A 23,470-nucleotide genomic window follows, 5' to 3' on the forward strand; every position below is an offset into this window, starting at 1 on the left:
AGGAAATTTTAATCTTATGTCAAAAAATATGAAAATACCAAATAATGTCATTTACGTTTTGTTCCCTGTCTTGTCAGATTTTTAGTCAGTGTCACAGACAGTTGCAATTAAATTTAGATCAATGAGACTTGATATGGGTCTTTGGATTGTAGATAATTACATCAAACTGTAGACCAATATCATTGAGCTCACATTCAAACGATAAATTATTAATCATCCCTTCTGTCATAACTAATTTATAAGATTTACCTAGTAATGGTTTTTATCAAAGCGACGCGATAGCGGGTGATAAGGGGCGTTGTTTGGGGATCGATTCGCGCAACCTTGCGTGCAACGCAGACAAAAATGATGCGAAGTTTCTTGTATAGGAGTCAGCGAATATGTCGACCTTATGGGTTAATTTTTGATAGTGTAATTACAGGTAGCCAAAGTTGTCTATTTGCCTTTTGGCCAAATTTCAACTTGGTTTACTTTTCTGGTTTACATTCCAGATTAGAGATACGTGTTTGAAATGGCTGTTACTATTGACTCGTCCTCAAACACCGTCGTGATCATTTTCAAAAGATAGAAAGAAAAAAAAAACTGTTACAGTCATTTTAAATCAAGAAAATAAAAGAGAAGGACTGACTGCGTGATCACATAAGATTTAATGAGGAGATAGTGTTTTCTTTTGGTAGAAATTTACTATTGGGGTGATTTTGAAACATTTTAGATTAATTTAAACTGAGTTCCTTGCGGACAGGACAAAGAAGGAAATAAAGTGACAAAGAAAGAAATTAAGAAAGAAAGTAAGGAAGGAAGAAAGGCAGAAAGAAAGAAAGGAAGAAAGAAAGTAAGGAAGGAAGGAAGAAAGAAAGAAAGAAAAAAAAGAAAGAAGAAAAAGGAGAAAAATACGAAAAAGAAGTTGGAGGAGGAGGCGGAAAAGAAGAAGAAGATGATGATGGGATGGAAGATGAGGTGAAGGAGCAGAGAATTGAGATAAAAGAGGAAGAAGGATAGAGTGATGGTAACAATGATGACAACGGAGATCGTGATGATGTAGATGCTGATAGTTGCAGTCGTGGTGATGATGATGACGACGACGACTGGGATGATTTTTGCCGGCGATATTTGGGGGATGTGGGGGTTGACATTCTCCATGACTTCGAATTTTCTTCGTTTTAAAATTCCATGTCTTTTGTGGAGAAAATAAAAGGTCCCATAAAAACATTTCAGTGTCAAAATGAGATATCGGACCTTCAAGATCATGTCCAATCCACTTTCTGTATCTCGATGGTCTATATTCAGATCACTTTGGTCGCAATCACGACTAATAATTTAAGAGTATCATGAGCTGCAAGCTTAGGCCACTTTGATAATAAAAAAAACATTATACCATTGCCATTCGTCGGCTAGATGATATATCAATGAAATGTCACATTAGTTCCAAGGCTTTTCGTTTGTGGTAACTTCCCTGGTTTCTCTGGTGGTCTTCCCCAGTCGCATGGTCGTCGCCTTGCCCCCGGCAGTTACGGCTGGGATGGTAGACCACACCCCGCTCGAGCGCTGAGCGACTCGATACAGGATTACGGGCAGACTACACAGACTCCATTGCGCTGTCTTCAAATGGCAAAACATTCTGGAGTTTTTGAGTGACATGCGTTTATATTTTTCCACTCAACTTGGATGCAAACAGAGTACTTCAAACGGCAAAAAAGAATGGTGAATGTCATATGGATCATCGCGTAAATGGACTTACAAATATCGTGATGAATTCGATGGCATGTTAAGGAGGTTGAAGAGATCATTGTATATCGCCCCAAGTGAAAATATTTTGCTATAATGGATTAATGAGGTGTTTACTTTATACATATGAGAATTGCTCGAATTTCAATATGCCGTTCACCAAAAAAAAGTATGTGGAAAATATGCCAAAAGAGATCAAACCCTCTTAAACATTTGTCAAAATTTGTTTGCAGTATGTTTTTGTTCTAAATTTGCTTTTCTCCCTGTCAACATCGACCCTATTAAAAGTAATATAGGATCCATGATCAGAAGAACCGTGAAATTTATAAGCCTTAATAAATGTCACTATCCCAAAGTTAAAACACAAATTCTACTTAATTCATTAAGGCATACTGTTCCTCGTATATGGAACAATCTTTTTGACAATAGGCCTATCAAGTTAGCCAAGCTAAAAAACGTGAATATAGTGAATATTCAAAGTATTTTTTTCCTGCCCTGGGCGGTGGGGCGGGGCACTTCCATTCACGAGTGGATACCATGCGCGACCATGGGGTCTCGAAAAGCACCCTAATCACGTAATTTCCATATTCTGAAAATGCACCCCTTTACAAGTATTGGCAAGTGAAAGTACAAGTATTGGAAACAAAACGATACTCTTGGCAAATATCACCAAAAATGAACCCCTAAACAAGTACAGGAATGTTTTATTGTTACGGGTCCTTCGGTCGTCGGCTTTACCTTATTTGGTTAAGTACGACCCCACCTTCTACACCTCGCGCAAATCGGACTATATAAGTGTTGGGACAAAAAGGACATCCTTTATAAAACATTTTAATTTTGTTTTATCATCCCCGCAAATTCGACCCCAAAACACGTAATCTTCCTTAGCGAAATAGATACCATTTTTTCATTATTTTTTGTGTTTTCGACACCCTTATCACGTTACGTACGTAACGTGCCCTATCGTGAAAAAGACATTCTTTTTACGTGTTTTTTTTTGGTCGCGCATGGTATCCACTCGTCAATGTAAGTGGCCCCCCGGGTTTCCTGCCTAATTCTTCATTTACCCCCCCGTCCCCCTTTTATGGTATGCTGGTGATTGTGGAAGCTGTCACATATTTTTCATTTAATTTTATTTGTATTTATTTTACTTTGGTTTACTAGCTGGAAGCTTCAAATCACAAGCTTTTTTAAACTTTCAGTAGTTTCCGTTTTTCTCATATACATGTCATTTTCAATCTTTTATATCTTTGTTTTTATATTGATGGGAAAATAAATAAATTGAATTGAATTGAAATTTATCAATCTTAATTTCAATTACTTAATGAAAATAAATGGTTGTTAGTACCATTATTGAAAGGACTTAGGTGATGGTTTACTAATCACTTATAGGTCTGAATACAAACGAAAATACAAAACAGGAAGATACGGCGACTGCGATTTCTATACAGCGTCGAAATTTACGACTGTATATGAAAAACAGTATACAGGTATATGATGTCGTAAAATTAGTTCTTTACAGGGCAGTTAGTCTAAACTGTGTGATGAGTGAAATTTGTATGAGTGAGGATTTCATGAGTGAAGTTTGCACAGTTCTTAAAAAGCTTTCAGGCACAATTGCTTCGAAAAGTGACAGACCACAGGCATTGCGCGGCTTTAATAATTCACCTTTTGTGATAAGTGGATTTTTGAATAATGGAATGACATTTTCTCTTGAAAGAATATGTTATACATTCTCGAAGTTCTTGAAAGGAATACATATTCTCTTGGTCGCATGTATAAAATAAACGAAATGCAATTTAAAAAACACATACACAATTTTTTTTTAGTATAAAGTGTGTATATTATATATATTATTGTTCAATTTTGGCTACATTATCTGACGATTTTGGATATCTCATCCTGGACTATCAAGTTTTGATCCCGGTTTCGTTGATAACATGAATAATGTGATATGAAAACAGAAGTTTATTGTTACCAATATACCTAAGTTTTTAAGATGTATGTATAAGATATTGAAGATTATGGTCGCATTCACATTTTTGAGTTTTCATATGGGAATACAAGTATAAAAGTTTCAGTCATTACATGTAATATTTTGACAGGAAATAATTTGATACTTTATAAGCCCATTTGGTTAAAGTAAGGGATATATATTAATCTATTTATTCATCTATCATCTAATTCATTTATTTATTATTATTTATTTATTTGATTATTTATTTATTTATTTGATTATTATATTTAAAAAAAATTATTTGTTTATTTATGTTTTTATGTATATTTGTTTTTTATTCATCCATTTATTCAAATATTCATTTATTTGCATAATATGGATTTGTTATAATAAAAGTAATAATTGCTTCATTGAAGGATGAAATGAACTTAGTAAGGTAATTTTAATTTTATTAAATTATAAACATGTATTAGGAGAAATAAAATGAGAGGAAAGACGGAAAGATGTAAAAAAGAGGAGTGGATCGTGCCACTCTATTCTACACCTGCTATTCATTCAAGAAAAAAAAAATTAACGCCATCTTGAAGCGTACCCCCCCCCGCCTCGACATTGTCCTCTCTCATCAAAATACCATGGCACAAATTCCCACAACCCCCTATAATATTGTAAATAGCATAAATGTATATTAACGAATTTATATTCTTGGCTAAACAAAACGTTTTTTCCCCTTTTTTTTAAATGTGCAGAAGCAGAAGCTCAGATGATGAAGAATATGGAAGGATATACAGCCGTCTGGCCTAATGAATATGGACGTAAGTAATATTCAAAATACAATTTTAGTCCCCTTTCTCTTAAATCTATTTGGAGATTATAAAGGTCTCATTATATTTCTTGGGTTTAAATCAAGCTGTAACTTTGTACCTTGCATGACTGATGGTGTATTATGTTACTTGTATCCTTTTCCATTTGCCCGTAAATTTATATCATACATTAGTGTTGTTTCCGTTTGTAAAACAAATGTCAAACACTGCAAATGATAAATTATAAAACATAAATTAATTGGAAAATATAACATTTGCAGCAATCATCCACTTATATTATCACGATCTATAGACCTCCTGCTCTACAATACTTCCACGACGATGACAACGATGTAAATGAAGTTGGGGATTATATCTCACTTGAATATGTAATATTCATCATGAAAGAGATATCCCTTTATTGAATCATGATTATTGTTTCATATAATTAACTTTTTGTTGATCGTTTTTGTCAATTTGCAGTGGGTCGTGAGTGCGTGAACTGCGGCGCCATCTCTACCCCATTGTGGCGCCGTGATGGTACGGGTCACTACCTGTGTAATGCATGCGGCCTCTATCATAAGATGAATGGGTACAACCGACCTCTCATCAAAAACCCAAGAAGACTGGTAAGCAATGATTGGAAAAATCAACAAGTAATGAGTAGATATTAATCAACATGGAAAATACTGTAATTCACAGAGAACATAAACATTAACATATATCACAATTTTTCATTTGCTTTTCATCTTTTCTAGCTTACTCGTGATTTTTTTTTGGGGGGAGGGGGGTAATGACCCCAAACCCTCCTATCTGCCCCTAGTTGCTTATATACTAAACAGTCAAGACACCAGAAGATAATATTCAAGAAATGAATATCTAATACCAACATACTCGATTTTTTTCGGGGGGGGGGGGTTTTGTTTTGTTTTTTATTGTTATTTCTTCCTGTTACCTCCGGTCATTTTTCACTTATTTTTTTCCTCCAATACTTTTCAGCAGTCTGGCTCAAGACGAGAGGGAATCACATGTGCTAACTGCCACACCAGCACTACAACATTATGGCGTAGGAATAAAGACGGTGAACCGGTTTGCAATGCTTGTGGATTGTACTTCAAATTACACGGTGTAAGTATATTAATCTCTTGCCCTTTTTGCTTCAATCTTTGATATTTAGCCGTTATTTTGAAGATGAGCCGCTTTCAGAGGTTCATGGGTTTAAATCCCAGCTCTGATGAATTACCTTCAGCGATACATTGATCCATTTGTGCTGCACCCAACCCAGGTAAGGTAAATGGTACCTTGCAGGAATAAACACTGATCGCATATAACAACAGCTTTGTTAAAGCCATTGTAGCTTTCTGCATTTAGTGTAGAGCGCTTAGATACTTCGGATAAAGATTTGTTTGCGCTACATAAGCAAGTATAGTGATTATTATTATTAAGTTATTTTGTTGGTATAATGAAAGTGATTGAAATAATTAAAAAGGTTATGATTATTTTTAGATCGAATATCCATATTAGAGAGGAAAATGGGATGAGACGAATGTTGCCCTTGATCATGTCAATACGATATACTTTTTGATGTTGAACTGCAGGTTTACCTCATTAAAAGTACAACTGACTTCCAAAACAAACGAAATATCCCTTACTATCTCGAATTATCGCTTGTTGAGGATGATAATAGACAATTTGTTTCGTAATATCAGTGAAAAGTGACCGTAGTGGACATCCTCCCGTTTCCTTAGGTCTTTTTGATTAGCACCAAATAGATGAGTGACCTTGCCTGCTTTGGGGTCATTGTAAAAGGACATTGTTTGACCGGACCATGTTACACAATATTATGGTCTTTTTATTATTTTTAACCAGGGAGTTGGCAGTTTAGACGGCAGACAAACTTTTTGTAACTACTATTTTTCTTATTTTAAAGATTTGCACTGCGAATCAGGAATGACGTTATTTAATTTTATTTAATGGTTTATTCTAGACATGTAATGCAGTAAAAACTGAATTAACACATTCTTTACAGGATATCAATTAGAAATACATGGTAAGAAAAATACAGAGACATTTGAAATTATTAACATACATTTCCACAGTAAATTGTTGATAAAGATGAATAAATAACAGGAGAATTAATGCATATGATAGATTGATAAAATTATTCATTATAAAACTTAAAAAACACGATAAGTCAATCGGTATTAAAAAAGAATTCGCAATTGCTAAGCATGTATATGAATTAAACGTTTAAGAATTATTTAAGTTATGATTTGTTATGTTTATTAAACACACGTACAAGATTAGGGAGGGCACTATTTCTAAATCTGTTTGTCTCGTATTTGAATTATGTATACTTGTTCGCCTTTCGAAGAAAATTATTATTTTTTGAGGAGGTAATAAAAACTGACATAAGTTATTTTTTCAAAGCAAATAGTAAGTTTTTCTCTTCGGGACAATCGAGTTGGTTAGATAAGAAGATTGGATGGATGAAAGTAATTGTGATAAATCGAAGAAAAGAAAAGAAACGAAGGAAAGTTAGAAATTACAAGATACTTCACCGAATGGATAAGGGGTTTAAGGGAGAAGAAATATATGTGAGAAAATAAAAAAGGTGTTTGCTCTGTGAAAGGGAGCCAAGGGCCTCGGACTCCTCGGTCGAGAGCATAATGAGAAAAACAACAACAAGTTTTTCAGTTTCAGTTTTATTTGTTTCTCATTTCGAACAAAACAGTTGACAAAATCCATTTTAAATATAGTTTAACAATTGAAATGTAATAAAGAAACAGTTGTATACTAACACTGGACGATTCGTGACTCAGGACTATTATAGGCCTGTGCACTATTATAAGTGGTTAGGCATATTACCAAAGCGACCTGTTCAAATACATTTACTAGAAATAAGTTGGCTCTTCATTTCGATGAAACAAACAATGGTAAATAACACTGTGAGCAAGCAGTTTGATAATGACAATAATATTGTAGTTATGCTGTATCACGGTGATATGCAACAACAAAAATACAAAACGAACAAACAACCTTTTACATTCAGTATTTTCCATTCTGGCACACATAAACCAGTACAAATTAATGAACATTTTAATCACTCTTAAATTAATGTGTAAACGTAAAAAAAGAATATCATCAATAAAAAAGAGCAGTTTCATTAACGTCACAGAACAAACAAATGTAAAGGAAAACGTTTCGGTCAATGTACTTCTTTGCCTTGTCTCAAAACTTTACTACGATGCAAAAATGTCATGAATAGACTCCACCTTGTGTAAACTTAAAATTTTGATTGAAGTTTTAACTGTATATCAAAGATAATTTCTCTTCATTTCATCCTGAATCCTGATAACATATCATACTTAACTGTAAGAAGATCTTTTTTCTCTAATATTTCTGTAAACCAAATAATCATCTTTGTTTGAAAAGAAGTGAATTAAGTCTAGAAGGTTCACATCACTTAGATCATCAGAGATGACGAATCGAAATCCTCAATAGATATTTTAAAAAATGACAGGAATAATATAGTTCACCAGCCATGGAATGCATTCCTTACAAAAATAGGCATATATCACTTAGGAAAATCAAGAGAATTATTTTACAGTACAAAATACATTTCTGTCATGTCCTTTTGCGATTGGTTAATGAGAGAACGGATAAGGACTGTACTAATATATTTTCTGTTAATCATGTCGTGTTTCTGTGGTTATCGCTATTATTATTATTATCATTATCATAATTGTAATTGTTGTTGTTATTACTACTATTTCATCTGTAGGTAAACCGCCCTCTAGCGATGAAAAAGGATGGTATTCAGACACGAAAGAGGAAGCCAAAGAACCCTAACAAAGGAAGCCAACAGAACAATGCACGCAACGGAGGCGGGCAGTCATCACCAAACGATGTTAACATCAAGGCATCGTCACCCACCGGCAAGCAATCCTCACCACTGCCTACTTCCACTCCATACACCAGTCACCCGATCAAAGTAAGTAACTCCACGACGCGGGCAGGTGTTTGTCGTCCAATAAGTTGTCAGGTCGACAAGGTGTCAGATCTGACAACTCTCCTTGTCTTTGATTGGCAGAGATGCAAAATTCCTGTCGGATAAAACAGAACTTGTCGAATAAAGTCCTTTCATGAAACGCTACCAAGGTTGACAGGTTGTCAAATCTGACCCCCAAAAAATCCTTGAATATGATTGGCTGAGCACGGTTCCTATGGTAACTGTCGGGTAAAACAGGATAAAAAATATCTGACAAGTCCTTTCATGATACGCTCCTTAGGTCGGCAAGTGGACAGATCTGACAACTTTCCTTGATTGGTTGAGAGGCGCAGTTCTTACGGTAACTGAAAATATCTGACAAGTCCTGCTTTATCCGACATTAAATCTTACCATAGTAGGAGCTGTGATCCCCTGACTATTTTCTTTGGATTATTTTGATTGGCTGATTGCAGATGAAACAGACTACTGGGGTGTTGCAATTGACTTTCAGTTATTGCAGGTCAATTCTGGGTCCAAAAGCAATATTGCAATTGATTACAAAATGTGCTCTTGATTGCTGGTTTACTTCTTTTAAAAAGCACTTCCCTCTTGTTGCAATTTGATTTGTTGATCTTTATACTGCTTCATCTTTAAAAGATCTTTTTGTAAACTTTCTGTTTAAGGTGGAACCTCAGTACCGTGTTGGCCTATCCCCTCCTCCAGCGATCAGCAACCCTGTGACGTCCTACATCCCTGGATTGGTACACCACAGCGGGCCCATCTCAACAGCCCAATCCCTCCATCACCCGCACCACCACCCTGGCTCCTACGCTGCTCATCTTGGAGCCCCACCGACACATCTCTCCCACGGTCTCGGTAGCAACAGCGAGCAGACCCTGCACCTCACCCACCAACCCGGACAAACCATCCTCCTGCACAACGGACCCGTCAACTCCGCCATCAACCCTCTAAACCTCAGCGCCAATACTAATGGTGGCGCCGTGACCCACCACGCCGGAAGTCCCGGGGAGATGCCCGGTAATGATTCAACATCCCCTCACCATGTGTTGTTCAGCGGTGTCAACCCTTCTCCGCCGTCCGCCGTTGCAGTACCGGTCTCCGTTAGCAAAGCAGAATCGGAATGAGATGTATCAATCTGTATACCCTGCAATATCGTGTAAAGAAAGAAAAATCATCATCATTTTGACTTCGCTTTACCTCCTCGCCAGATTTCATGTATGCGGCGATTCTAAAGATTGTTATATCATTGTATATAATAATTTCATTATCCACAAAGCGTCAATGAAACTCATAGATGATTGCGGATATTCCTTCCAGCAAAATATTGAGAAAGTTGCCTGTCAGAATCATACAGCAAGGATGAATACTGATTGCTTGACATTGATCACTAGAACTTGAAAAAGAGATTCTTGCAAGGTTCGAATCATGTGACAAACTTGACAGAGACAAGAATGATCGAGATTGAAAGTGATTGCCTTGTTACCACAACGAGACCCACAACGGCGATCTCTTCCGATTTCTCGCAAGGTTTCAAGTATTTCGAAACACCAGGACAACACCGTAGTCACCAAGTTGGCAAGTACTTCTTGAATTCGTACTTGGCTTGCTCACCTGTCTCAGTCACTTAAGCACCTATAGCCTTGATAGTTAAGCTGTGACCATGCAACAAATGTTACCTTTTTTCGGAACTCGTGTGATGAAAGATGATCTATGAGTGACAACATATTATTTTCGTCAGTGTGACAATATTCAATAGCTGCAATGAATAAGCAGCATCGCTGGTCATTTCAATTCTTGTTCATTGATGATGATGATGATGATGATGAGAATGACAGACGAACACTTTGATGAATTTGGTGTTGGATATATAAGGATATATATTACAACGCCAACCATTGTACATTCATTAATAACATCATCAGTAACACATTTAAAAAGTCTAGGGGATCAGCTCCCGTTTTCTTTTTTTTTATTTGAACTTAAACAAGAACAATTATTTTCTCGCAGCCTACTTGATGATGGAAAGAAATGGTTTACACTTTTGATACAGTGAAGTAATCTCACACAGCATGCCAGGGAGTCTTATTCACACTGGGTCGGTGTCATATTAACACGTGTCGGTGTGGTTCTCCGATTGACACTGTGAGTGCTATATTTAGCACCCATAGTGCTATCACCTCTCTAGTTGAAGTGAACTATGTTGATGGCGTAATGTTTAACTGCTTAATAAATATACGTATATAGACGTTTTTTTTTCTTTAAAAGTGATAAATAATAATTCACTTAAGCTATTAAGATCTACCGGATCACCTGTATCTAAATGGCATCATTGAGTATTGTTGCCATATTTGTAAAATAGATTTCTGTAAGTAATTTTATTGGATATTCTCTCTCCGAGAAATGGTTGTACTCTTTGATGTCACAGAATACATATCGCTTTTGAAGAGTAGAATATTAGAAGATCTTCATTATTTACGTGCTAGCTTATGAATCATAACATTGTAAAAATAACTATACATGTATAATACAGTTTTTATCACACGTGGCATACAAGGCATCAATTTGCGAAGAAGATGACAATAAAAGATAAGTTGTAACTTAACATTAATCTTGCCAGGTGACTTATAATTACATTGCCAGAATATCCACTTTTGCCAAAATTATATGAATAAATACTTGCCTATAATTAGCAGTTGACAGCAAGTGCGGGCGAAATGATCAGTTATAGCCGTCCGTCTATTGGTTCATCATGTCAAACGATCTTGCTTGGTATGTTTATTGAATGAGACGTTCAGATAAAATTCGTCATTTGTTTGTTTTATTTCCGTATATAAAATAACAAATACAAAGTACATGATACATACAAATACACATAACATAAAATGATATTAAGGTCAAGGTTGAAATACAGTAATAAAAGGAAGAACGGAAGAAAATGAATTATACGGCTGGTAGTCCATATTCTGCTGCAATATTGCATAGCTGCTGGTCTTCCATGGAGCCAGTTTACTTGCAAAGAGTCTAGGATTACCGCAATTTTAAAGAAGTTGACCATCAAACATAAAAGTAAAAAAAAATTCTGTTTGATGTCGATTTTTTTTAATCATCAGACCTATCATAATTAATCATTCCTTAGGGTTCTTTTTTGGTTATTTTCTTATAATAATCCTATATATAACTGTCACTTTCTTTTGAACGAGCGAGTAGTTTTTGCCACCTTATTTGCTCTCGATAGCTTCTGACTTTCTTCTTTCCACATTTTCGTTGTATTCTTTAAGAAACTGGCATTTGATATTATGTAATAATCAAGTTTTCGTCTCCCTCATTTTACCACTGTATGTTATTGAGTGATGGTAACATCTTGTAAATAGTTTTGATATGACGTCACATGATGAATATTGTTCCTGTAACCTCAATGTGTGTTGGTAAATGTTATTCCCCCAATAAGGATACGTCTTTGTCCTCTAAGATATGTTTTTTTTCTTCATTTGTAGATTCCCAAGTGAATATTTTAGAAGTAGTTTGTAGATGGCTCCTAAAATCATATAGGCAATTACGTGTGGTAAATGATAAACAATGATTATACATACCTATCAAATTATATATTTTTTCAGTTATTACGCATGCTTGAAAGTGACAATCATTTCATTTAAAAGAAATTTGGGATATCTTCACATTGTATTAAGTTATTGTTAAATGCTCCAATGCCCGAGATAATAAAAAAAAATGAGATGAACGTGATGAAAAAAAATCATTTTATCGCACACTTTTTGAAAAATGTATATTTGTACTCAATTAGTAAAAACGAGAATATATTAAAAATTTACACAAAACATTTATCACTCAATTAGTAAAAGATTAATGCAGGCCGCCAGGATGAACATTTGAATGGTTTTATTTAAAGGCCCTCTATTGTATATGCATTTTATATTGTGGCGATCTTGCTAGTGTATATTATTGAAAAAGTCCATATGAAAACCAAAGACTAGTGATCATCACTTTGTGTGTACTATATATGAATAGAACCAGAAATATGTAAAGTACTTGATTGTTATTCCGTTTAGTGTGAAGAGATAATTATCTTGATGTTATTTATTAATCGATGTATCATTTGAGAAGAATAAATTACATGAACCATAAGAAATCTTAATCGATTTAAAGGTTAGTGCAAATTTTACGCTTGTTCTGTTTTTGGATTTTTGACATTTGATGAATGGGTGAATGGTATTAACATTGCTCCCCAAATCTATATCTTTATGAGACAAGTCGTATTTCATTCGACAGTTACCATAGAAACAGTGCTTCTCAGCCAATCAAAATCAAGGAAAGTAATTATCAGACTGGACAGTTACTTGTCGGATGAAAATGTAGATGAAATGCTCCCCAGGAAGGTGTGAGTGGAGTATGTGTGCGTGTGTTTGAGAGAGGGAGAGGGAGAGAGAGAGAACGAGAGAGAGGGAGGTGAGGGGTTGGAGGGGGTAGCAGCAGATAAGCAGACGACATGCTTAACAAGAAGGTGTATAGTAATGGGGAGTGTGCGTGGGTGACTGGGTGTGCGTGTGTTTGAGAGAGAGATGGGGGGGGGGGGTAGCAGCAGATAAGCGGACGACATGCTTACCATGAAGGAGATGTGGTATAGGAAAATGGGGAGTGTTTGTGTGTGTGTGTGTGTGAGGGTGTGTGTGTGGGTATCTGTGGGGTTTGCTCCCCAGGAAGGTGTGAGTGGAGTATGTGTGCGTGTGTTTGAGAGAGGGAGAGGGAGAGAGAGAGAACGAGAGAGAGGGAGGTGAGGGGTTGGAGGGGGGTAGCAGCAGATAAGCAGACGACATGCTTAACAAGAAGGTGTATAGTAATGGGGAGTGTGCGTGGGTGACTGGGTGTGCGTGTGTTTGAGAGAGAGATGGGGGGGGGGTAGCAGCAGATAAGCGGACGACATGCTTACCATGAAGGAGATGTGGTATAGGAAAATGGGGAGTGTTTGTGTGTGTGTGTGTGTGTGAGGGTGTGTGTGTGGGTATCTGTGGGGTTTGAGAGAGAGAGAGAGGGGGGGGGGGGGTAGCAACAGCAAGCGGACAATTATGCTCACCAGGAAGGGGATGGGGTATAGGAAAATGGGGAGTGTTTATATGGGTGAGGGTGTGTGGTGGGGTGGGTATCTATGGGGTTTGAGAGAGAGATCTAGAGAGGGAGAGATCTAGAGAGGGGGGGGGGGGGGTAGCAACAGTAAGCAGACAATTATGCTCACCAGGAAGGGGAATCTGATGGGGTATAGTATAATGGAGAGAGAGAGAGTGTGTGTGTGTGTTAGGGGGAGGGGAGGGGTTAGTGGTGTAATGAGCCAAAATTGAAGAGGCCATGGAGAGCTTAATTTCCTGGGCTTAACCATCCTCAGACAATGCTATCGCTTAACAGAATTCCTCAACCAGCATTTGCCGACTCTCTTGGTAGATCCATCTTCGCTTGCTTTACCAGAAACAAGTCCAGAACCTTCATGAAGTGCATGAAGAAAGAACAAACAAACAAACCAAAAATATTTAAAAAGAACAAACTTAATGGGGAGAAATAATGTACTAAGAGGATAGACGCTAAGGCCTATGAAAGAATATATAAAGCGCCTCTAAGTTTAAGATAATTTTGGCCCTTAACGCTTAAGTCTGATGTCAATTTGGCAGGAGAGATGGTCTTGCACAATTTCCTGAGAACTTTTCTTTCCTTTCTTTCCTTTACATTTCGAGCTGACATAATTTGAACAAAGAAATTATCATATTTTGGAAAAAAAGAAAAGCATATTTATAAGGCAACAATAGTCAAAACTGACTAGTTTGCCTATTCAAAATAACAACAACAACAGCTCTCCCTATAATTTTCAAACCAATTTGGCGCCCCTCGATTTTGGGGTCGATTTGACACCCCCTCGAAGTTCAACACCAATTCGATGCCGGGGGGGGGGGGATTCCAAGCTTTTTCTGTAACTGAGAACAAGATAGAAAACTTGCGCGAGTTGAAATTTGAGATGTTACGATCTTTTGAAAAACTACAGTTTAAGCACGTTTTCAATGAACAAGATGCATGTTTGTGTTTCAATAAACAATTATTACGAGCGCGAAGCGCGAGCTGAAAGTTTGATATTTAGACCTAAAAATGGGTCATTGTAATTACTTTTTGTAATCATGAAAAGAATGGGTATCTACCTTTAAATAAATCGACACCGTTTTTACGAACCGGCCTGGAGGCCCATTTTGCGGATAGAATGAGTTTCGAGATAAATGCGTTTAAAGTTTATACTTTGTTTCTTCGCTATTTTCATCGGGTAAAAGTAAATAATATCTGTTAATTTTGGATTTCAGGAAAGAACACTATCAAAGAATTCATGTGATATGATTTTGTATCGATATAACCCATTTGTTAATGAATAATAATGCCTCATTCGTCCAAGCCCGTTCGTAAAAACGATAAAGTTGAAATCCCCACTGAAGCCCGTTACCACGAACTGGCTTCGCACAGTGCGGAGCCGCGTCTTCACAGTGCAATGTGACAAATGTCGTTTTTACGAACCGGCCTGGATGATGCGCGCTCGACGCACCGTACGCGCTCGTCATATGCTTGTGTAATAAAGATTGCAGCGCGCGCCAAGCGTTGCTTTGAATACCCTTTCCAAAATTAATATTAGACCTACTTCTCATTTTTGCGGCTATTCGGTGTACTATTTCAATCCAATTCATATTGGGAATTAAATACAAACAAAACCAGCCCGGTTATTGTACAATATAACCTTATTGGCAACAATAAAATTGAGATAATTATGGTACATTATCAACTATGATGGGTATTAACTAGAAGATGATACATTCCAGGTGATTGTCACAAAATGAACTATATTGTCCAATAACCGGGGCTGGTTTTGTTTGTATTTAATTCCCAATATGAATTGGATTGAAATAGTACACCAAATGGTTCCATGACATTTGCTCCGGCGACATTGTTCCGCTATAAATTCCACACACTAATCGAATAACTAACTTCAACCCTGGATTTAACACTATACCCTATCATAAACCTAACCCTAAATCTAACATAAAACCCTATTGCTACCCTAACCCTATATCTTAGACTAAATAAAACCCGGAGCAATTGTCGCAGGAGCAAATGTCGTTTCACCGCCAATGGTTCCATTCCTGGACAAAATGTCCATCACCCTTTCCATATTCTGCATTATATACACGTTTCCTTTGTGCTCTGCCTTCCATCTGCATATCCTATATCTCAACTTAATTTCAATTCAGAACTCTACCCCCCCCGCTAATTTCTCCCAAAGTTTGTTTATTCCCTACAGTCATGACAGTAGCTCTTCTCTCTTTACTTAGATGCCCCTTTCTCGACTCTGTAGATGTTTTCTCCCTTTTCTCCTCACCTATTCACATCCTTCTCTTCCATTCTCTCATGAATCATTTCTATCACCCCTCTTTTTTCTCATTCCAGTCTTTCCTTTTCTGTCCCGACGGTCAATCACTCCCCATCCCAATTCCTGTGTTTTCTGCTCCCCTCCTCTTCTCCTGTATAACCCCAGTCTTTTCCTATCCCTCACCCTCTTTTCCTGATATCCCTTGATCCATCTGTCAACCTTTGTTTCAGGACAACTCTCTTCCTCTTCATAGCCCCCTCTTTACCTCCTCAACCCCTCTACCTGTTCATTTTCCCTCTCTTTATCACCTTATTCATAATCATCCCCTCTCTTTTTCCTGACTGCTGTGTCCCTCTCCATTTCATTCACCCTCTCTTTTGGTGATGCATAACAACTAAACTATCCTTTTTTTTCTTTCTAAATTTACTATTAGGAAAATTCAAGTAAATTCTAAAACCTTTGAATAAAAGATGAAAATACACCTTTAATTGAAATTCCAAACATAGACAACACAAGATCATAGAAATTTGTTTCAATTATATCAAATGTTAGAAAGGATACACAATGAAAATACTCATTAAAAATTCATATACATGTAGATAATATACCTGCATTTACAAAAACCATGTCAACATCCACAATGAGACATATAAAAGTACATCTTCATTTTCTTTAACATTAACTAATTCATCAGTCTCCTATATACCAACTTTACATTAAATGTACTTCAGGAAATTACACCAATTTGGTTAAGTTTTATAACTGAGATTCTTATAAGAAAATTAAAAGAAGCACTTCATATAAACATAAAACACACATCTTATCAATTAGATTAAAAATGCCCCTGCCTAACAAAGAAAAACACCCCACATTATCACCCTCATTGCCATTGACACAAGGATATATCTGTGTACATATTTGAATGTACAACGTATGACAGCGTACTGCATTTGAAAACCTGTTTTTCAATAAATTTGTTTTATAAGTCTATATTATCAAAATGCACTTTTATTATTTGCATACAGTATAAACATTTATGATTTTATTTCTCTTACCTGGATAAAAGTTTATTCTCTTCTGTTTAATGAATATCTTAATAATCGACTGCAGGTTTGATTATTCAAATACAAAAATGGCAACAATCATTTCCATTTATTTTGTAAACTCACTTAAGAAGGTGAAAGATAAACCATTTTATGAACACATATTATTACTAAGCTTCCAGTTGAACATTTTTAAACATTAAACACTAATTTTAAAACATTAACCATTTTTAAAAATAAATCAAACTCCATGCATCACTATGTACAGTAAATTGATCACACTATGTACAGTAAATTGTACATAATACACAAATGCATGATGGTGTCCTAGAATGTTCTCACCATGTTCTGTGTAATCTAAAAAATCTCTTGCCTCTTACTGCCATTTTCTTTTGTGTGTGTTGTAATGTTACAGTGTCTGTTCAAAATTATAAGTTTAGCAGAAAGATTTGCATGCCCATTATTCTATTTTGTTTTCAAATCAAGTTCCAAAGTGGTTCCATATTGAAAAAATGTCTTTTTAATAACCAGTTTAGAATCTTTCAGACGTGTACACCAATTTAAATTTAAACTGACCATTAATACATGAAACCCAAAGGGTCATAATCTCATTTCTAACAAACAACACTTTTTTTTAAATACAAAACAATAATAGATAATCTCAGAGTTTAACAAATAAAAACAAATGAAAATATTTCATGAATTGCAAACTAGTCTTGAAAGACGGATCGTGAGTAGTCATTATACTATTTGGCAAGTACATGGCAGAGGATAATATATAGAATTTCAAGCATGAATATATTACGATCTGTTCAAAGCACCATAAATAAAATCAAGCAACATCAAGACTGTTAATTGTACTGCAGTGGATTTGATTGCAAATAAAATATGACAAGAAAAATCAGATCTGTAGCAAGTTGTGTCTGCAAAACTTTAATTGTAAAAATGACACTTATTTCATAACCTGAGTTTCAAAATTTGTTGTGAAAAGAAACATGCGATAAAAATATTTGCATGAATTTTTTCCCAACACACATATGCAATTGTGACATTTATTCCTAAATGAGAACATAAACCAGTTTAGGAAATCAAGTAGCTATTTCATCATATTAGGTTAAAACAAAAACCCACACTTCAAGCAAACTGCATTTTGACAGTCTTTCTAACAACATATGTATTCTGATCTAAGCTATTGTTTAAATATCGGAGTCTTTCATATTTGCTAAATTTAACAAATTTGTACACTTGCTCTGGACAAAAAAATACTTCTTACAGTCTTGACAGAAAATACAATCTCACAGTTAATCTGTTGTACATGTATTGTTTTGAGCTTTGGTCTACCTAAAGTGTCCTTCTTGGTGTCTAAATGCAAAAAGAATTTACCAATTGCCCTTGACAGAAAATACCATCTCACAGGCAATCTGTTATACATGTATTCTGTTTTGAGCTTTGGTCTACCTAAAGTGTCCTTCTTGGTCTCTAAATGCAACAAGAATTTACCAATTGCCCTTGACAGAAATTCACAGTTAATCTGTTATACATGTATTCTGTTTTGAGCTTTGGTCTACCTAACTGTCCTTCTCTGCCATGAAAACATTTTAGACCATATCACGTGCTCTTTACAGACAATACAATATACCAGTCCAAATAAGAACTGATATATTGTGTTTTGAGCTTTGGTCTCTGAAGCAACAAGAGTAGTTATCACATGCTCTTGACAGTAAATACAATATCAGAGTTATTGTGAAGACTGATGTTTACTGTCTTGAGATCTCTCTATCAATATCCCAAAGGAAAACAAGTTCAGTCAAACCACAAGAAATGTATACCTTTATCAGAAGAGATCGTGATTTTCCTTCATCTTCAAAAGTGGAGTCTCCAAAAATCTCTGAAACCTGCAATTGAGTAAGCAAAAAAAAAAGAAACAAAAGATTATTGAATTTACTTGTTTAGAGCAATACAGTGCAATGTGTCATTAAAACATTATCTACACATATATTATTTCAAAGTTACATTAAAAATCATAACTCATTAAGCAAGTTGAGGTGCTTATTGTGGCAGCATACGATAGAAGGCCTGATATTCAGGATGAGCAATGACTGCTGTTTCACCAATGCAGAGGGTCATTAAGTCTGTGTACTTTCCTTGGGAGAGCTTGGGGTTTCCATTTCTGCAGCATTTAATTTACGCCATTTTGCATAGTAATGAAAATGGAGAATACTTGTTTTGCTCAATTTGGATGCAAGCAAAGTTGCCAATATTGATAAATTGACAATTGAATATAATTATGAATAATTTTTTAAATTCTATTTTACTACTTACTGTTCTTTTTGCCTTATAAGCTGAACAGCTTGACAAATCAAGTTTGTAAATTTTTACTGATAATCAAATAGAGATAGATATGTTCTATTATCAAAAGGTACTTAGACCTATATATAAACATTAATGAAAGCCACTTTTTTGGGGGAAGGGGGAACTTAATATACATTCGGTATATAAAGTGTGGAGACTAACATTTCTATATCAAAAAATAAGGTAAATATAACCATTCCAAACCTTCCGTCCATCATTCTTCATTCCTTTGTCATCATTTGATAATTGAGGTCAATACAAAACATTTCAAAGATTCATTTTTGCAATATGTGACTACAACTTCAAACTTAATATCAATACTTGCATGAATGATTCCTCGGGCTGGCCTGGGCTATTCACACTTAATAGAGCTTGATTATGCACCACAGACATTTGTTCAGAATCCGCCATTATTCCCCTATACAGTGTGATGTTCTAAAAGACCCTCTTTTAAATCTTTCACTTCTTCCATCTTCATGTGTTCCAGGATGACCTACATACATGTACTTACCACTTCTTATGAAAACTACACTGCCCAACTTTGGCAAAAGGAAGTAAGTGACACAGCAGTCAAATTTGAGTTATTGTTGTTTCTGAAACACCCTTTGTATGCTGCACATTCAGGCAAAATTTGGGGAAGAAATGATTGTTCTATGGAAAGATATTGAAGAAAATATGCTGTTAAATTGCATGGATGCCCATGTAAATGACCAACACACGTTGCTCATTTCCAACAAATAATACTTTTGTAACTTGCTTCCTTTTGCCAAAGTACAGCAGTTCAGATTTCATCCAATCGGCCAACATCCTTCTGGTGAAGATTAGTTTAATGGTTCTCAAATTTAGAAAATCTTGATCAACACAAATGAGTACAAAATAAAATCACTTACATCTTTCACTCCTGGAATGCTTCAATTTATGGAATTTCAGTAGTAGCCCTTCACCAGACAGTCAGACACTGAGCATCTCGTCCCCAGTAGAATGAACAATTGGAATAGAAAGTAACAGTCCACCACTGAAAAGAAATATGAAAAAAAAAAATTTGACAACTTTTCAGCAACTTTCTAATATTACTTAGTCATGGAACATTGGGGGTGTAGTGATTCGGACTCTCGTCTCTCAACCAGAAGGTCATGGGTTTGAATCCCAGCCATTGCATGTTTTTCTTTAGCAAGAAATTAACCCACATTGTGCTGCACTCAATCCAGGTGAGGCGAATGGGTACCCGGCAGGAATACACTGAGTGCTGGAAGGCAGCTCATGCTAAAGCTCAGAAGTGGTATTGGTGCTGTTTGATTTCAGTGCGACAATGGATACAATTGATTACTTTTACAAAGAACGAGGACTTATTTTGTAATCAGAGGAACTGTTATTCCCATATAGTATTGATAACTAACTGGCAAAGGTTTTTCTTTGCATGATCAATTTATAAGTCATGCCTTAAACAGGCTTATTTTTGTTTATATTTTTATACATATTTCTCTCTACTATAAAGCGGATAGAGAAACATGTTTTTTATATAGCATACTACAAAAAAAAACGAGGAGATTGGTGGGGCTAAGAGGGGCCTTAGCACCACCAATTCCCCGGGGTTAAGCTTAGCCCACTTTGGTTTCCCACTGCATTTTATGAAAGAAGGCTAGCATGGTAAAGAATATTGTACTATCTAGCCCTGCTAAAAAGCAGGTTTAGCCTGATTATTGTAGTGCTAAGCAATGCAGTGTGAAACTGAACAGGGCTAAGGAAAAAGGTGCTAAGCATTATCACAGATAAACATACAAAAAATGTTCAAAAACAAGTCTGTTATTTCTTCGAGTGAGAGTTTGAATTCTATTCCAAAAGGAAATTTACATTATTTTCCTTTCAAACCCCCTACCCCCCCCCCTCCCCCAAGTGTAATTTGGACATTGTACAATGTCAATTCTCCCATATTGATGTGGAAGTAAAGACAATAGCCAAATCTTTGTTGATGAAATACTCACCAGATGCGTTTGAAGAGGTAAGAATCTGTTCACTCTTAAAATCAGGCAACAGCTCTGGAAATCACCAAACAATGAATGGCGAATTAACTGTCGAAGGTATGGTTTGATGAGACACCCATTGGTCTACCTGAAAGCAACAGTTTCCAGCTGAAATACAAAGAGTATTTATAAGCATTTAGGCCTAAACTCTTAGCATTTAGAAGATATATTTATTCCTTTGCTATCTAACTTTAGTCTGTAGATCTCACATTAGACTAATAATGACAGTTAGGCACAACTTTAGGCCTACTATCCCACTCCAAGTACCAATGGGGTCCGAATATACATGTACGGACCTCATAGGTGACAATAGCACATGAACGGGTCGATGAATTCACCCGCGGTAACACACTGTGTTGGCGAGTGGCGACACAGCTTGTGGCGGGGTAAGCTGTCTAACTTAGATCTCTAAATCTACGACTAGTGACTTTAATTTTTTCTCTCTTTTTAGTTCTGCACTTTTTTGAGTGAAATTAGATCTAGTTAATGTCTAGACTGTCTAGATAGATCTATCACAAATTATATCTAAAGTGAAAATTTTGATGAAATATCTCGGTGCTTGAGTGTGAATAGGTCTAACTTAACCATGTTAACTGTTAGATTTAACTTAAAGTTTGAGAATCTACATGTAGATCTACTACCACTGCCAGCTTTTTTTCTGGCAATGTTCCCTAGAATTTATTATCCTACAGAGTGGAGTAGCCTAGATCTAGTGTGAATCATTGCCAGTTAATAATACATAGGCCTACATAAGGTTACATAAGGTTCAGTTCTGGACGCAGGATCTCCTGTTCCAGGGCTGCAAACTCTCACTCATTTAGAGTGAGACTCACTCATCATGCTCATTTTGGTCTTTTCTCACTCTCAAATTTAGTTCATTTGCATGTGTTTCTATTGATCTCACTCATTTTGACCCCAAAATATATCATTGGCCTATGGGAGTCTCACTCTAAACTATTTTAGTATTTATCCGATGTTGGCAGCCCTGACTAGAGGTCAACGTCTATCGAGTCTAGATCAGCATAATTCTAACAGCAAGTAGATCTTACTTAGTCAGGAGACTTCTAAAGAGTAAAAATCATTCACTAACATGGGCTTACTCTTTAGAAGTCTCCTGACTAAGTAGATCTAGGCCTAGCTCTGTAGACACATATTCTACCGTTACTGCTTAATAGTAACACAGATTAGTACGCATGGGGCTGGACTATAAAAAAACTTAATGTCAGTTATTTAAGTGGTTTAATTTTCGTCTTATTTTGATGATTTTTAAACAGAAAATTGTTTGATTTTGATCACAAGTATTAAAAGATAACTACCAGCTATTTTTCTCCAAATGTTTCCTTTTTAAATAAGAAAAATAAACAACTTACCTGATGCAAGTTTGAACAAGCTGACGCCTCAGGCCAGATCGTAAAAACGAAGTTTCAGCAAACAGACGATGCGAGTCGGCGAGCTAGCTGCGGCGCGCGTATCAAGCCGGTTCGTAAAAACGGCATTCGTCCATTCTCATGAACCCAGAGCGTCTCATGACGTCAAAAATGACGTAACGAAATGGTTTTAAGACCTACAAATTTGTGAAATAAAAGATATTTGACTATTGAGTCGAAATACTGAAAAAAGTCATTTTATATTTTTTCATCGATTTTGGCTCCCAGGCCGGTTCGTAAAAACGGTGACGAAATAATGCGATCACGAAGCACGAGCTGAAAATTTTTGGTTTACCTATCTGAAAACTGGACATTTAATCACGTTTTTAAATAAGAAACATATTTTAAATTAAATCTATGATATACTGAACCGAAAGGAACATTAAAAAGATGATATGGGTGTCAATATATATGGTGCGAGGTGGACCCCATAACGGGTCATTCTCAATTCCGTTTGTGACACGATGCGAATCTAAATTAACATTAAAATACAAGACTATATATATATATATATATATATATATATATATATATATATATATATATATATATATATATATATATATACATATATATATATATATACATATATATATATATATATATATATATATATGTATATATATATATATATATATATATATATATATATATATATATATATATATATATATATATATATATATATATATATATATTGGGGGAGGGGGCAAGGGGGGCATGGCCTATAT

General features: G+C 35.8%; 1 protein-coding gene and 1 long non-coding RNA gene across 3 annotated transcripts in view; one reads left to right on the forward strand and one right to left on the reverse strand.

Moving 5' to 3' along the window:
* The window catches only part of LOC121419686 (transcription factor GATA-3-like), a 38,569-nt gene extending 25,925 nt beyond the window's left edge, over positions 1 to 12,644 (forward strand). Inside the window, exons 2-6 of one of the 2 annotated variants that reach the window (XM_041614153.1) lie at positions 4,429 to 4,494; positions 4,966 to 5,111; positions 5,485 to 5,610; positions 8,267 to 8,476; positions 9,157 to 12,644. In XM_041614153.1, coding sequence (XP_041470087.1) covers positions 4,429 to 4,494; positions 4,966 to 5,111; positions 5,485 to 5,610; positions 8,267 to 8,476; positions 9,157 to 9,618 — 1,010 coding nt within the window. In that variant the 3' untranslated portion in view covers positions 9,619 to 12,644. Of the gene's footprint in view, positions 1 to 4,428; positions 4,495 to 4,965; positions 5,112 to 5,481; positions 5,611 to 8,266; positions 8,477 to 9,156 lie in introns of both variants that reach the window. The other variant, XM_041614147.1, reaches the window with a different exon arrangement.
* A 3,435-nt stretch (positions 12,645 to 16,079) lies between these two features.
* Positions 16,080 to 22,989, reverse strand: LOC121419700. The gene is made up of 4 exons (XR_005970616.1): positions 22,683 to 22,989; positions 21,274 to 21,420; positions 20,182 to 20,306; positions 16,080 to 18,834 (listed from the first exon to the last, which is right to left on the reverse strand). It is a non-coding gene; the product is annotated as an uncharacterized LOC121419700 (long non-coding RNA).
* Between the last annotated feature and the right edge of the window lie 481 nt (positions 22,990 to 23,470).

Source organism: Lytechinus variegatus, chromosome 1 (assembly GCF_018143015.1).
Source record: "Lytechinus variegatus isolate NC3 chromosome 1, Lvar_3.0, whole genome shotgun sequence".
Taxonomy (NCBI): Eukaryota; Metazoa; Echinodermata; class Echinoidea; order Temnopleuroida; family Toxopneustidae; genus Lytechinus; species Lytechinus variegatus.